This window comes from Theropithecus gelada, chromosome 1, assembly GCF_003255815.1.
Source record: "Theropithecus gelada isolate Dixy chromosome 1, Tgel_1.0, whole genome shotgun sequence".
NCBI classification, from domain to species: Eukaryota; Metazoa; Chordata; class Mammalia; order Primates; family Cercopithecidae; genus Theropithecus; species Theropithecus gelada.
In genome coordinates this window covers 164,666,053-164,680,231 of record NC_037668.1, presented here as the reverse complement: position 1 = coordinate 164,680,231, position 14,179 = coordinate 164,666,053, and the positions used below count along the sequence as shown (strand labels likewise).

The window sequence follows — 14,179 nt, the reverse complement described above, 5'->3', positions numbered from 1 at the left end:
AAGAATGGCCTAACACAAGGCAAACATGTGAGCAAACATCTCTCTTAGTCACATGCAATATTCTTATGGCTTACTGAATTCACTAAACTGTTTTACATCTTCATCTGTTTGCACACACTGTTCCTTCTGCAGGATTCCCTCCTCCCTTTGACTACCTGGGGCTTGTCTACCTAACCTTTAAGATCCACAGAGCTCCAATGTCTCTACTGTGATTCTCCTCTTGCTGCTATTTTGTATTTACCTCTATCATTGCCCTCCTTGTATTGACTTGGAATTATTTATTAACATCAGTCTTGCCCTCTGGCTAAGTAAGCTCCTTGAAGCTGGGAGCAGTGTATAAGTGTTCTCTGTATCCTGAGTTCTTTTCCTGTACCTTACATACAGGATGCACTCAATAAATAGTTGGTGAAAGATTGTTGTTTTTGTAGTAGAATTTGAACTTGGGTGCTTAGAGTTCTAAATTACTAGCAATTTTATGTCCAGGGATCTGTGATTAGAATAATCTGCCTGGATACCTGGGCAAGCACCTGTCCCAGCCTATTGCTTTTACTGCCCTTGGTAAGTTACAATGCCACGAAGAGGAAAATTGGGTATGTTGCTTTGCCACTTGAGGTTTTCGTTTTACCCCCATGAAAGGAGTGGATTTGGTCATATAATCCAACACTCATGGTCCATAATTTTTAGAAAATGATGTCAATATCTAATTAACCTCTTCTGCAAAACCTGCAGTGCCACTGGCTGACTTTGACATCAAGCCACAGCCACATGTGCCCTCCTCCCGGCTTCACTCCATTCCGCCTCACCTTGTAAACGGGTCAGCCAGAGAGGCTGGTTGTGGTGCTCTGAGGCGATAGACAGGGTGTTGAGGGCAACGATGAGAATCACTAGCCAATAGAAGACCTTGGACTTCACGATGTCGTGGCACTTCCAGCGAAAGATGCGGTTCCACTGCCTCCAGTGCCGGCTAAGGGAGGGGACAGAGGATGGTGCACAGTGCTGCGCTGGTCTATGCCCCACCTGTCCAAGCTACCTTCATACAAACGCCAGCCATGCGTAGCTGACCACTCCTCTTCCTCCAGCCACATGAGAGAAGCTCAAGGCATGAGCTGGGGATCCAGACTGAGTAAAATCCTCCATCTTTCACAGAAGAGCAATAGTGACACAAACTTCCGAGGTAATGGAATGAGAGGATGCACGCAAAATGCTTAGCACAAGTGCCTGGCAAGGAGCAGACGCTCCGTGTGGTTTAATTTTAATTAAAGCAACTCTGAGATGCCACGTTTTGCCCATTATCCAAGGCCACTCTTCAACAAATTAATAATATCTGGGGAGGGTGAGGGGAAATGAACTTTGACAGTACAATCTTTTGGGATGAATTGGCAGCACTTACCAAAATTTAAAATATATATGCTCTGTTTTTTAATGTTTTATTATTTATTTATTTAGACAGGTCTTTCTAGGTTGCCCAGACTGGACTTGAACTCTTGTGCTCAGGTGATCCTCCCACCTCAGACTCCCGAGGAGCTGGGAGTAGCTATACCCTTTGATCCAGCAAGTCTATTTCTAGAGTTCCTTCAGCAGAAATGGTCACACTCATCCCCAACTGTTCCCTGCAGCACTATTTGTATTGTCAAAGAGGGCAAAGATTGACTACATTATGGTATATTCATCCTGTGGAATATTTTACATCCAAAGATACACAAAAGAAAGTGAATCTGTTCTGAAAATTGCTCTTCATAGATAATTTTAAGTAAAAAAAAGTAAGTCACTAGATAATCCTTTATTGGATTATCCTTTAGTGTATATTATATTCATTTACTTGACAAATTTTTGGCAACACCTCATATGTGCTAGGCACTCTTCTAGTCCCTGTAGTGACAGTAGTTAACATAAACAACCCCATTGTGTAAAAAATCAAAAACAAAAAAAAATCCTGGCGCGCGTGTGTGTGTACAAGAGGGAGGAAAGCACAGAAAAGATCTTAGAGGCTACACATCTGTTACCATGGTTACCTCTTTGAAGAGCACTGGGGACCTTCATCTTTTCTTTGATGTAGAGCTCTATTGTTTGATCTTTCAAAATCATAATTAAGTGTGAATTTGTAAAAGGAAACAGCCAACCAAACAAACCAACCTTCCTCTTAAGACAAAGGCGAGAGAGCGTGGAGTGTGCTCTTGCCTCCAGCCTCCTTCCTGAGGGGCTCCCGGGTTGTGCAGCCTCTACTGCATACACTTTCCCTCTTCCCTCTTGGAGGTTTCCAACACAAATGACCTCACCCAGCTCCGCCCTGATCAGGGTGAAGCAGCAGCAAGCATGCTCACTGCTCCCGGAGGCTCCCAGTGTCCTTATGTGCTATATAAATAGGTCACTGCTCAGGATCCCTCTGATCGCACATTCCCCGAAGGTCTGGTCCCTGTGGAGTCCCTCAGAGCAGGAACTGGCCCTGTTTTCTTAAAAAGGCTGCCTTTCTAAAGGATTAGACAAGTGACTCTGAAACCACTGAGGGGAAGTAACTGGACTCTACCCTCATGTCTCAGGGAGCTGGGGGTTGGGGGGGTCCTGGGGCGGTGGGCAGATACTCACATGAACTGGATGATTTTGTTCAAGCCTGCAATTTCATACAGGCTCTCTGTGTCAGAGCCACCTTCATCCAAAGACAGTTTTCCTGGAGATAGGAGAGAAAGAGTCAGCCAGCCTTCAGGGCCCCTCTGGGCTGGACACACCTGGGCTGGGCACCCAAGACAAGGGCCCGTTGACCAGAGACATCTGCGACGATGGGTCCTAGGTAGGCCTGGATTTCTTGGTGCTTTCCAGAGATTGAGAGTTCCAAGAGACAAAGAGCCCACTTTATCTGCAGGGGAAGGGCCGTGAGGATGGGCAGTATGTACCTTTGGGAAGAGCTCTGGTCACACCCGGATCCTACCATTTTGAGCCATTTTGCTTTAGGCAAGTCACTCACCCTCAAAGGATGAATGTTGGACTTGCTCAGTGGGCCTCCCAGGCTTGCTGGGGGGTTAAATGAGGTAGTGCTGTCCACGGAGCCCGAATGCAAGGTGTGGCCCAGAGGTAGGAGTCAGAGTGAGGTGAGTGCTGACCCCAGCCTTTGGGCCCAAACCTTCTCTGAAGTCCTCAACGTCCATGACCTCGCCCTGCGTGATCCAGCTCATGTAGCCCCGAAGGTCCTCATCTAGCTGCTGCTTCTCCCGGAGCTTCTGGAAGGTTCCCCTGGACTTGGCCTTCTCCCGCTCCTTGGTGAATTCCCTGAAATGGGATGGATGAGCCAGGAGGGGAGGAGAAGAGGGAACAGGGTCAGGGAAAGACTGAGCTTTGTGAGGACAGACAAGCCCATTCTGTGGCTGGAGTGCTCCTTTTTCTGGGCCCAGGGTGTTGCCTGGGGTCCAGGTGCCCCTCAAGGTGGCTGAGAGACAGCCCCTCTCACTTCCCGCTCACCCATCGCCACCCTCCAGGAACACCCTGGAGCACTCCTTGCCCCTTCCTCATTTCTTTCTTCTCATCCATCTCATTGTCTCCTGCCTTGTTTTGGGGTTCCCCTTGCACATTAGGGGTGAATGACAAGGCAGTCCATTGCCTAACTGAATCAACCACGGAGCCTCAAATTGGCCGTACTACCCCAACCCTTCAGACTACCTTAGAAATTTAGTTTTGTACAGACCAAAGGCCGGGGAAAATTCTCCTGGGACTCCGAGGAACCAGGTGGCAGGGCTGGAAGAAAAGGACCCGAGGCTCCACGAAGGATCTTCAGGCCAGCAGAGGGCAGCCCTGGGCTATGGCCACCTCCCCTGCGGGGCAGGGGGGAAGACGGCAGCACAGGCGTGGGCTCTGAGGAGCTGCGCCTGGCAGCCAGGAGGGGTTGGCCCACAGGGCAGGTCGACTCGCCCTGGTCAGGCGGGGTCCAGGGAGGGGGTCTTGATCAGTTTGTGCCATGGACCCTTTGAAAGTCCAGTGAAGCCTATGGATCTGTCTTCAGAATAATGTGAAATGCACAAAATAAAACCAAAGCATGACAAGCCAGTTACAGTCAGGCTTCACTTAATGACTGGGATGCGTTCTGAGAAAGGCATTGTTAGGTGACTTCGTCTCTGTGCAGACATCAAGAGCGTATTTACACAAACCTAGATGGGAGAGCCGACTACACATCTAGACTATATGGCATAGCCTATTGCTCCTAACCTACAAACCTGGACAGCATGTTACTGTACTGCACACCATAAGCGATTGTAAGTATCTGTGGATCTAAACATAGCTAAACATAGAAAAGATACAGTAAAAATACAGTACAATCTTAGCGCCCCACTGTTGTGGATGCAGCCCGTCATTGACTGAAATGTCTTCATGCAGCACTTGACTGCATGTTAAAATACAGTTATTAAAATGCAAAAAAATTATGATCGAGTAATACATTTGCTTTTTCATTAACTCATTAACTAGCAAGATCTAGCTGCAGGTCTGGTATCTATCATAATTTCAAAGTATGGAGTAATTAGTGTAAATACTATTCACAACTGTAATGTGACATGATTTCTATTAGGACAAGTCATAGGCCCTGCTAATAGCACTGTGGTTTGTTGCCTATGTTCGTTACTAAAGGAAACACTAAATTTCAGTTACAGTTGTGAAAAATAAAGATAAGTGTTTCCTATCCAAGTTCACAGTCTCCCAGAATTCTATCTACAGACTACCTGGAGGGAAGCTTCTGGAATGGGGTGATACCAATGGGGAAGAAGGCTGATGGTGACTTCTAGCCTCTCTGCTGTGCTGGGGTGGGTGGAGAGATGACAGCAGGACTGTCTCAAAGAGAACAGCTCTCATTAATAATAACCATTAGTATTTAGTGCTTATTTTGTGCTGGACTCTGCTCTAAGTACTTTATACGTATTAACTTATTTAATCCTCACAACAACCCTATGAGATAGAAACTGAAATAATTCTTATGTGGCCGATGTGGAAATTAAGGCACAGAGAAGTTAGGTAATTAGGTAAAGGTCACACAGCCACCAAGCAGTAGTGCTGGGATTTAAATGTGGGCATTCTAGCTCCAGAGTCCGTGTGCTTAACCGAAAGCCCCACTGCCTCTTAGTGCTGAGGCTCCACTTAAAGCACTCCTAGGGCCAGGAGGTTGGAGTCTCAGAGGCTTCACTGAGGAGTGTCAAAGCAGAGGGACAGGAGGGCCGAGAATGGGGGAAGACTTGAGGAGGAGGAGAAAGGCAAATTAAAAATTGAAGGGCTCTTATGTGTATCTCCTCTCTTCCTGCTCACCAGGAAGGAAGCACTCTTGGCCCAGCTGAGATGGCAGGGAACCCAGGGATGAGCCGAGGGCCTCACCCACAGCCCCCTGCCCTGCTCCACTCCTTCCTCCTCCTCCTTTCTCTCCTCCTCCTCCCTACCCCTACCCACCCCTGCTGTTTCTTTTCCCTCCGTTCTTTTTCCTTCCTCCTCCTTCTCCCCTCCTCCTCTTTCTCCTTTCCCCCCTGGCTACCTTTGAACTTTCTTACCCGCTCAGGACACCCAGCACCAGGTTGAGGATGAAGAAGGATCCCAGCAGAATGAGGGTGACAAAATAGATCCAGGGCCACTCATTCCCGATGGCATCATTGACCTGGTCAGGACAGAGGTGTGATTCTCTGAGTTGAGGGCTTGGCTCCCCTTCCCCAAGTCTGCTCATTAAGACTCCACCCAACCCTGGGGCACAAGGAGAGAAGCCACCCTGGGACAGTGAATGGACATTTTTCCTCACCTGAGGACTAGTCTGGAAGGACTTTTCCAGCCTGAGGACTAGGATCTGGTCTGAAAGGATCTCCCTAGGGAGGACTTGCTGACTGCCTACCTGGTCTGGGCAAGACTGACTAATTTCCCTCCAACCAAGAGTGTTTAACCTCCCCCCTCATAGACTCTACCTCCAGTTGATTTATTTAAAGCCAAGATTTTTCACGTGAACAACCTCTGTGACCCTGGACAAGTCACCTAACATCTCTGATCATTATTCCCATCCGCCTAATGGTGATAATGACATGGGCTGTCTCTCCTCACAGGCTTGAAACAGAGGTGAAATCATACATGTGATAGTCCTTTGATATTTTAAATAATTTGCTCTCCTAATACACACTTACAATAAATATTTACACGAATCCTTTATATTTGCAAAGCATTTGACAGTTTTACAATCCCCCCACCCCCCTAATAGGCAGCATCATATTGTGGTTAATTCCGGATTGGAGCCAGGGGGATCAGAGTTCGATTCTTGGCTCTGTTGCTCACTAAGTTCTTAACCGTGGGCAAGTTATTTTACTCTCTCTGAGCCTCAGTTTCCTTATCTATAAAATGGGAGCAATGTCTTCCATCATTGAAGGATGAAATAAGAAATCTAACTAGCTCTTAACAAACACCAAATAAATAATATACTCCAACAAAGAAACTCTTATGGAGTCTTGACCGTGTGCCAGGCACTGTTGCAATTCTCCCACTAACTCTGATATAGACAGTGTTACTATCCTTATTTTACGGGTAAGGAAACTAATATCTTATAATAGTTATATGGGAAAGCAGTCTTGCAGAGGAAAGGAAAAAGACTCAAAGAGCCCTTCATTCCTCAAAAAGTCTGAAATTCTAAGCCATCAGAATTAAGTCACTCACAGCCAGGTTTTTCCTGGTTTCCATTCTTCACCCGCCCCTTGGATCCTGCATAGACATACTGTATCATGGGGATTTCCCCATAAGATGCTGGGGCACATACCTGGGAACCAGAAGGGGACACACATCCTATATAGATTCCCCAGGGAGGAGCAAAAGGGAGCTGGGGTCACTCAAGTCAGAGACTGGCCTCCTGTGTGGACTGGCAAGCCCTCCCTCCCCGCTCCCTTGCAAACCTGTGGATGAAGGGAGATGGTTCTGGCAGTCCAGGGCCCAGACCCACCCAGTAAAGGACGTCAGTCCATCCCTCCATGGTGATGCACTGGTACACGGTGAGCATGGAGAAGCCGAAGTTGTCAAAGTGGGTGATGCCATGGTTGGGCCCTGGCCAGCCACCCCGGCACTCACTGCCATTGATGGTGCACCGGCGCCCTGAGCCTGTCCTGGCACAGGGCGATGGCTCCTCATTCTCCACTGTGGCCACGATATCTGGAGACAGAAGGCAGAGGGAGCATCAGACAACAGTAGTAGGTGGACAATGACAGGAGGAAAGGTGTATAAGAGCAGTTTAAGAGAATTGAGCAGTAAGTCTAAAGACACTCTGCTGAAAACGCAAAAGACAGCTTCACACGGAGCAGATGGTGACAGTGAAGAGGAATGCCTGGGGCTGAGGATGGCTACAGGCAGCAGGAATTATGTCTTGGGCCACCGGGCCTCACGGCAGGGTCAGCTTCTAGGATTAATTGTCCTATGCAGTGCAACCCATGAAAGAGGAGTAATCTGAGTGTCATTTGTCCCCACAGAACTTTAAAAAAGAAGGCAGCTGCCTGGCTGGAGTAGGGCTGGAGGTGGAGGGCTCACATGTTCTGACTTGAGAGTTCTGTCTGGGAGGTGAAATTGGAGAAGCTCCAAAAACACTGGGCTGAGCTGTACAAGACACCCAGCTGACGGGGCAGGGGTCTGCACTCAAGGGAAGTTCCCACCAGGCCCGAGCCTGCACTCTCCTTTGTTCCCCTGGATGATGCTTTCTTGTCTCTAAAATCCTGTACTTCTGATGACATCCTGCATCTCCTTTCATCTTAGGATGTTTTACAGTCTTCTTTTGTGTTCAGAGATTAGATTGGCTTATCAGAACTGGAACACCCTGCCTCACCTATTTACCGTGTAGGCTATTAACCTATTTAGCATGTAGGCTCAATGCTCTGAAGATGGAAAGGAGAGGACACTGATGGTTCTGAGGGGGCCTTGACCCAATGAAGTCAGAAGCCCTGATCTGAGAGGGGCTTTTGAGCACTGCTGCTCAGCATTCCTCAAGATGTCATGAGAACACCACTGAGACCTCCAAATTTGGGTTGAAGATGTGATCGAAGGTCCCCTCCTATCCATCCTGATAATGCCTATTATAGGATGTAGATTGTGGTGGTGATGGGAAGAGGCTGAGATGGGAGGGGTCTAGGAATATAACCCCTGAAAGCTGGACCAGAGTTTACTCTTGTGAGATGGGTTTGGGACTGGTGTTGACTGTCCCTTTGTTGTCAGTGGTCATGAGGAGGTGAATAGAGTTTCCTGAGACACTGAAGGTCAAGGAGAGTTATTCTGGTGAGTTCAATGCCAGGACTCATAGAGGAGGCTAAGTCCCAGCGAGCTGCTGGCAGGGTAGAGCAGCCAGTCTCAGAGCGGCACCCCATACTTTTTCAGGGAGTTGGCCTGACCAAAAAGATTTTCAAAGTAGTGCTAAGATGTTAGTTGCCCATCTGTCTCTCATTCTCTCAACAATGTAGACTGGAATTTTCCAGTGGCTGCATGAGGTGTGATGTGGCAGCACGCGCACACAGAAGTTGATGTGAGAGTCCAGCAGCCTCTATCAAGTCAGGCATTGAAGAGATTTACAAAAAGTGTAAAACAGCGTCACCACTCTTCTCACCAAATATTACTGGTTTTGGAAAATCTAGTGTTTTTTTATTATAAATGTACTATTTGTGTTCTCATGTCATGGGTTTCTTACTGTTCTTTAAAAGTGAATTAATAAATTAATATTGTGACATGTTCCTCGGTTTTCATTTCTCATACCATGAATATCAACAGATCAAAACCTATATAAACAAAAGCTCTCTGAGGTCCTCAGTAATTTATAAGAGAGAAAAGGGGTCCTGAGGCCAAAAAGTTTGAGAACTGCTGGTTCAGCTCAAGAATATCTGGGCTTCAATGTAGGTTATTTCTGGAAACTCAACAAATGACTGCCTTTGGCTCTTGGGCGTTTTTTCTGAGGTCCCATTCAGACCCTATTCTGGGTGCCTGCTCTGAGGGGCAGCTCAGACTAAAGCTAAAACTATGTGACAGGAAAAGTACACATAGAAATTCAGGCTTATCCCATGCCTGTGTCTCCATCTACCACTGGCTCAGAGAGCCTGGAATATACCACATTGCATGTGGAGTAAGGGGTAAGGGTGTTTCAGAACAAGCTGTGGCCCAGGCCCCTGCTCACTTTCTTGGCTCACTGACCCCAGTAGAGCTGTCCTTCCTCCAAGTCCCCCCTATCCCGGAAAAGCGCATTCCCAAGGTCAACAGATGTGGGTGGCAATGGCCAAGCCCTGGGCTCCTTCACCAGCTAGGGTGGCTCCCCCTTCTGAGCCGTCCTAGGCCCTGTCCCACAGTCCCACTTTCCCTGGAAGCTCACCTGTGCCAGTGAAGTAGCAGGTCTTGTGCATCTTGCCCTTGAAGAGCTCCAGCCCGATGATGGCATAGATGATGACCATAAAGAGGACCAGCAGGGCGATGTGGAAGAGGGGGAGCATGGCCTTGAAGATGGAGTTCAGGACCACCTGCAGGCCTGCAGAGGCAGCCAGGGAGGGGAAAAGAGGAGTTACCTCCACTTGATCTCACGGCCCTCCCTCCCTATAAATCCTGGGAAGCCTCTGAGATGTCAAGGTAGGAAGGGGACCCAGAACTGGGGACAAGGGAAAAGGAAGGGAGAGGAGAAAGGGGTCTGCAGGGACACTGCCACCCACTAGGCACCCCCGACACCAGCCGGAGGGGTCTGAGCACTCGGAAGGCTCTGAGGGCCTTGACATCCAAGCCGGCTCCTTTGCTGCTCATTGGGGCTGTGTTGCTTTGGATGACGTTAACCTGTTCCAGAATCACGGTGAAGACCCTAGAATGGAGAAGAGGGAGAGAAGGGGTCCAGGGGTTGGAAAAGTCACTGCCCCAGTGGTCTGGGGCCCTGTGTCCTGTCCATGCTCGAGCACCTGTGGAAAGGCCTAGGGGAGAGACGGCAAATATGGTTCATCAACTAACAAATGATCTGATCATGCTTACCTGGGGAATTTCACTTAAAAGGATTCTGACATCAAGTTCATACTCAGGGAAAAGAGTGGTGCTCCACTTGTGAGGTCTACTTTGCATGCTCAATGGGGTTGAGGTATGTGTGCCACAGGTGTAGTCCCTGGCCCTAGGGCTGAGCACCCCCTACATGGGCTGGAGGTTACCTGTATCACACTCAGTGGCGACCCAAAGAAGAAACTCCATAGCAAGTTCTCCCTGCACGCTTTTCCTCCTGGTTGCACTTTTTGATAATGCCCTTTATTTTCTTTCCCACTAGCCTCCTCTTCCTCTCTTAATTTACTCAAATTTCCATTATCCTTTGAAGTCTACCTCAAATTCCTTTGCCTCCGAATCCTTCTAATGGCAGAACTCCCTGGGACACATTAGGTATGAAACAACAATGCGCTGTGAGGTGTTGCTTTCTGCACTCTATTATTCTGTACGCACTTGTCTTGGCTTCCAACCAGGGCAGTTTGTAAAAGGCAGAGGCCAATTCACAGAATTCTTCAGAATTCTTCTATTTTCCCCATTGAGCCAAAAGTAGCACCGGATGGCTAGCAGGTAACCAACACCATCCTTTCAGAACTAAAGGACAGCAATCTGGTTAAGCATGCAGGCTCTGGAACCGAGACTGCTTTGGCTTGAATCCCAGCACTGCCACCAGCTAGCTGTGTGACCTTGGGCAAGTTGCTTGACTTTTCTGTTCTTTAGCTTCCTTATTCATAAAATGAGGGAAAACAGGATTGTGGTGAGAATTAAATGAGACGGTGCATGTAGGCACATATTAAGTACTTGATAAATGCTATTGTTATCATTACGTGGTAGTTACGGTAATGCTATGGGTAGAGTTATGTTCCCTCTAAATTCATATGCTGAAGCCCTAACCCCTAGCATGTCAGAATGTGGTTGTATTTGGAGACAGGGTCTTTAAAGAGGTGGTGAAGATGAAATGAGGTTGTTAGGGTGGGCCCTCATCCAGTTTTCCTGGTGTCCTTATAAGAAGAGGAACTCTGGACACACAAGGAGACACCAAGGGTGCGCGTGCACAGAGGAGAGACCGTGTGAACCCAAACCTGCCAGCATCTTGACCTTGAATTTCCAGGTTCCAGAACTGTGAGAAATAGATGCTGTTGTTTCAGCTTCCCAATCTGTGGAATGTTATTATGGCAGCCCTAGCAAACTAATACAGTTAATAAATGTCCGTTTTGTGAACCCGAATAACAGGTACTTGATACAGGTCCATGGAATAAACTAATAAATGACAGAGGGTGAGAAACTAATGAACATCCAGAAACTGCTGGCCAGTGGAACCTTCCATATCATTTCCAAATTTGCGTGATGTGAGGAGGATAATGGAATTTATAGCATCTAGCCAGGGAAGGAGACTGTGACCTGTGGGCAGGGTCAGGAGCAATGACCCACTCTCCACAGCATGGACAGCACCCTTGCCAGGCCAGCCTCTAACAGAGGGTGCTCCATGCAGTGGTTAGCACAACGCTGGAGTCCCACCCCACCTCTAAGATGCTGGTGGTGGTGGCAGTGGGCACACAGTCCTCAGTGAGGGTCTGACCTCCAGTCTCCCCATACCCAGCTCTCACCCCAGGAAGACAATGGTGAAGTCCAGCACATTCCAGCCGCTGCGCAGGTAAGCATCCTGGTGGAATAAGAAGCCGTAGGCAATGATCTTCATGGCGGCTTCAATCGAGAAGACGATGAGGAAGAAATACTCCAGCTTCTCCTGTGGGAGCAAACGTGGTCCCCAGCATGCATCTGCGCTCTCCGAGCTCACCCTTGCTCTCTTCCCTGCAGCCACGCTGGGTTCCCTGCTGTTGCTCAGGCACGCCTCAGGACATTTGCACCTACTGATGGAATGCCCACCCACCTCCACACCTACAGGCCCCGGCACTGCCACTCCCTCACTTTCCACAGGTCTTTACTCAAAATTCCTTCACTGAGGCCTTTTCTGGCCACCAAGTGTAATGCGAGCTATCTCCAGCATTTCATGTTCCTCTGCTCTGCTTAATTTGGTCTTCTTAGCACTTACTCTTAGCTTAAATACCATATCTATATATATTATATATATGAAATCTTGTTCATTATCTATCTTCCCCACTAGAATATAAACTCCATGAAGCATGGGGATTTTTGCCCATTTTTTTTTTTTTTTTCATTACTCGACTTCCAGAGATGAGAATGGGTTGAATACATGAAGGATCTGAGGCACCCAAAATGAAAGTCCCCAGGTGGTTTTTCTGGTTTTGGCACCTTTCTTCTCCCACCATGCAGGGGATGGATGGTAGGAGATGGGAGTGGATTGCTCAGAACTCCAGATGCCTTCCCTTGCTGGGCAGTGTTGCTCTTTAATTCATTTTCCTTTAAGGTTCCCTGCCCGCCCCACCTGCCCTCACATTGGCTTCCTTTAGGCAGCTCCTTAAAGAGCGTGACCCTATTACACAGGGTGAGTGGAGTGTGGGGTACACTGTGTGTGGGGAGCACAGGTAAGAGGCTGAGGTTTCAGCTCAGCCCCACTCTGCAGAAGGCCCTGCCGACACTCCAGGCCCTGACCCTGTAGCCTGATCCTCTGTGTTACTCTATCCTTAGCCCTGTCACCCTCTGCCCTCTTCTGGGCCCAGGTGAGAGCTATTTCTAACTGAGGAAGCAGGTCTCTCTTGTTGGGACTCCAGGCTGAAACTGCTCTCCTTGCAGCCATCTGAACCCTGGCTTGGCAGCTTCTAAGAGCTCTGGCCTCCAGGCCTCCCCAGATAAGCACAGCCTCCCGAGGCGGTACTGACCCAGCCTGCAGCCTAGGCCAGGCTGCAGCACGGCACAGCTCCAGGAGGTGTGTGTATATATATACACGGATCTATCCTGATTGGTGCTCCCTGGAGTTACACAACAAGGGGGTCTGTACCCCCACAACCCAGCCCCCATTAGTCTCCAACACTCACACCCTTGGAAGCGTCTCCTGGGAGCAGGGGCCCTCCCCATCAGCACACTGCGGAGGCGTCACTCATATTCACAGTTCCTTTACGGAGGAGCCAGACTGGGCACTCCATTAATGATACGGAAGATAATGTATTTTTACTTCCAAGTGAGTAGGTGTGGGAGGCAAGGGAAGAGGCCCTCACATGGCTCATTATTGTGGATAGGGCTCCAGAATCCTCCAAACTTGTCACTCAGAGAATTTTCCTGAAAGCATGATTTTCCCCTTCCACATAGAAGGGAAAACTGCAGCATACATGGACTAGATTTGCTATTCTTAATTTTGCCCTTCATTCCTTTTATCAATTTGTGACCCCAATGCTTTCCCCTTCTTCCAGAAAATGGTAATATGATAATTAAAATGCAAAGCCATGCAGTTCTGTGAAAGGGCCTGTTGATGAAGACTGTGCTTGGCACTCGTGGGGAATCATGGAGCAGCCGCTCCATGGAGGGGAGCTGCAAAGGGAGGTCTGGGCACCCTCCCTGGCAGGAAGAGTGGGCTGGGCCAACTACAGAGGGATCTCCCGGGAATCGGGTGGGTGGTCTCCCTCCTCTGCAGGACAGGTTTCCTGGGAGTCAGGCACACCACTAAGGGAAAAGTGTAAGGGAGGAGAGTGAAGTCAAGGCAGCATTTACAATTTCAGGTTGCTGCAGTCCCAGGGGGATAGACAGAAGTGGAGTTGAGGCAAGGAAAAGCAGGACCTGAAATAGTTGCAGTGCTCACAGGCTGGGCGGCCAGCCATGAACACCAGAGAACTGCCTGCACCTGCCACTGCCTGTCTGGCTCAGCCTGGCTCAGAGAGAGCTTGTCGGGGGCTGTGGGCTTCAGATGAGGTCACTCAGTTTCCTCAGCCTGTTAGCTCCAAGGCCTGCCTCTTTCCACCATACTCCCTCCAGCCCAACCCTGAAGTGCCTGGAAGTAAAACTCAGTACCATACAATCCCTGTGTGTGCACACAGCATGAGCCCTCGTTCCGGAGGAGAGGGAAAAGGGATGTGTCCACTCTTGCATCATAGGAACAGTGTCATCAGTGTCACACTGGGTTGGCTGACAGCCTCTGCAGCCTGGGCCCAGTCTTCCATGGAAGAATGAGGGATAGTCATTCCACAGATATTTATTAAGCTCTCGACTGGATGCCCTGGGTAAGACCTGGCTGTCTTCCCAAGATCAAAGTCATCAACCTTCCTAAAACATCCTAATTTCCTGTGACAACCCCCAGAGCCCACCA

At 48.8% G+C, this 14,179-nt stretch overlaps 1 protein-coding gene across 1 annotated transcript in view; it reads right to left on the bottom strand.

Moving 5' to 3' along the window:
• Nucleotides 1-14,179, bottom strand: part of CACNA1S (calcium voltage-gated channel subunit alpha1 S) — a 74,509-nt gene that overhangs the window by 43,838 nt on the left and 16,492 nt on the right. The window contains exons 3-10 of the mRNA XM_025387235.1: nucleotides 11,568-11,707; nucleotides 9,657-9,799; nucleotides 9,326-9,478; nucleotides 6,932-7,137; nucleotides 5,514-5,617; nucleotides 3,116-3,261; nucleotides 2,584-2,665; nucleotides 804-964 (exon numbers count right to left, since the gene is read on the bottom strand). Of these exons, the coding sequence (XP_025243020.1) occupies nucleotides 804-964; nucleotides 2,584-2,665; nucleotides 3,116-3,261; nucleotides 5,514-5,617; nucleotides 6,932-7,137; nucleotides 9,326-9,478; nucleotides 9,657-9,799; nucleotides 11,568-11,707 (1,135 nt within the window). The remainder of the gene's footprint in view (nucleotides 1-803; nucleotides 965-2,583; nucleotides 2,666-3,115; nucleotides 3,262-5,513; nucleotides 5,618-6,931; nucleotides 7,138-9,325; nucleotides 9,479-9,656; nucleotides 9,800-11,567; nucleotides 11,708-14,179) is intronic.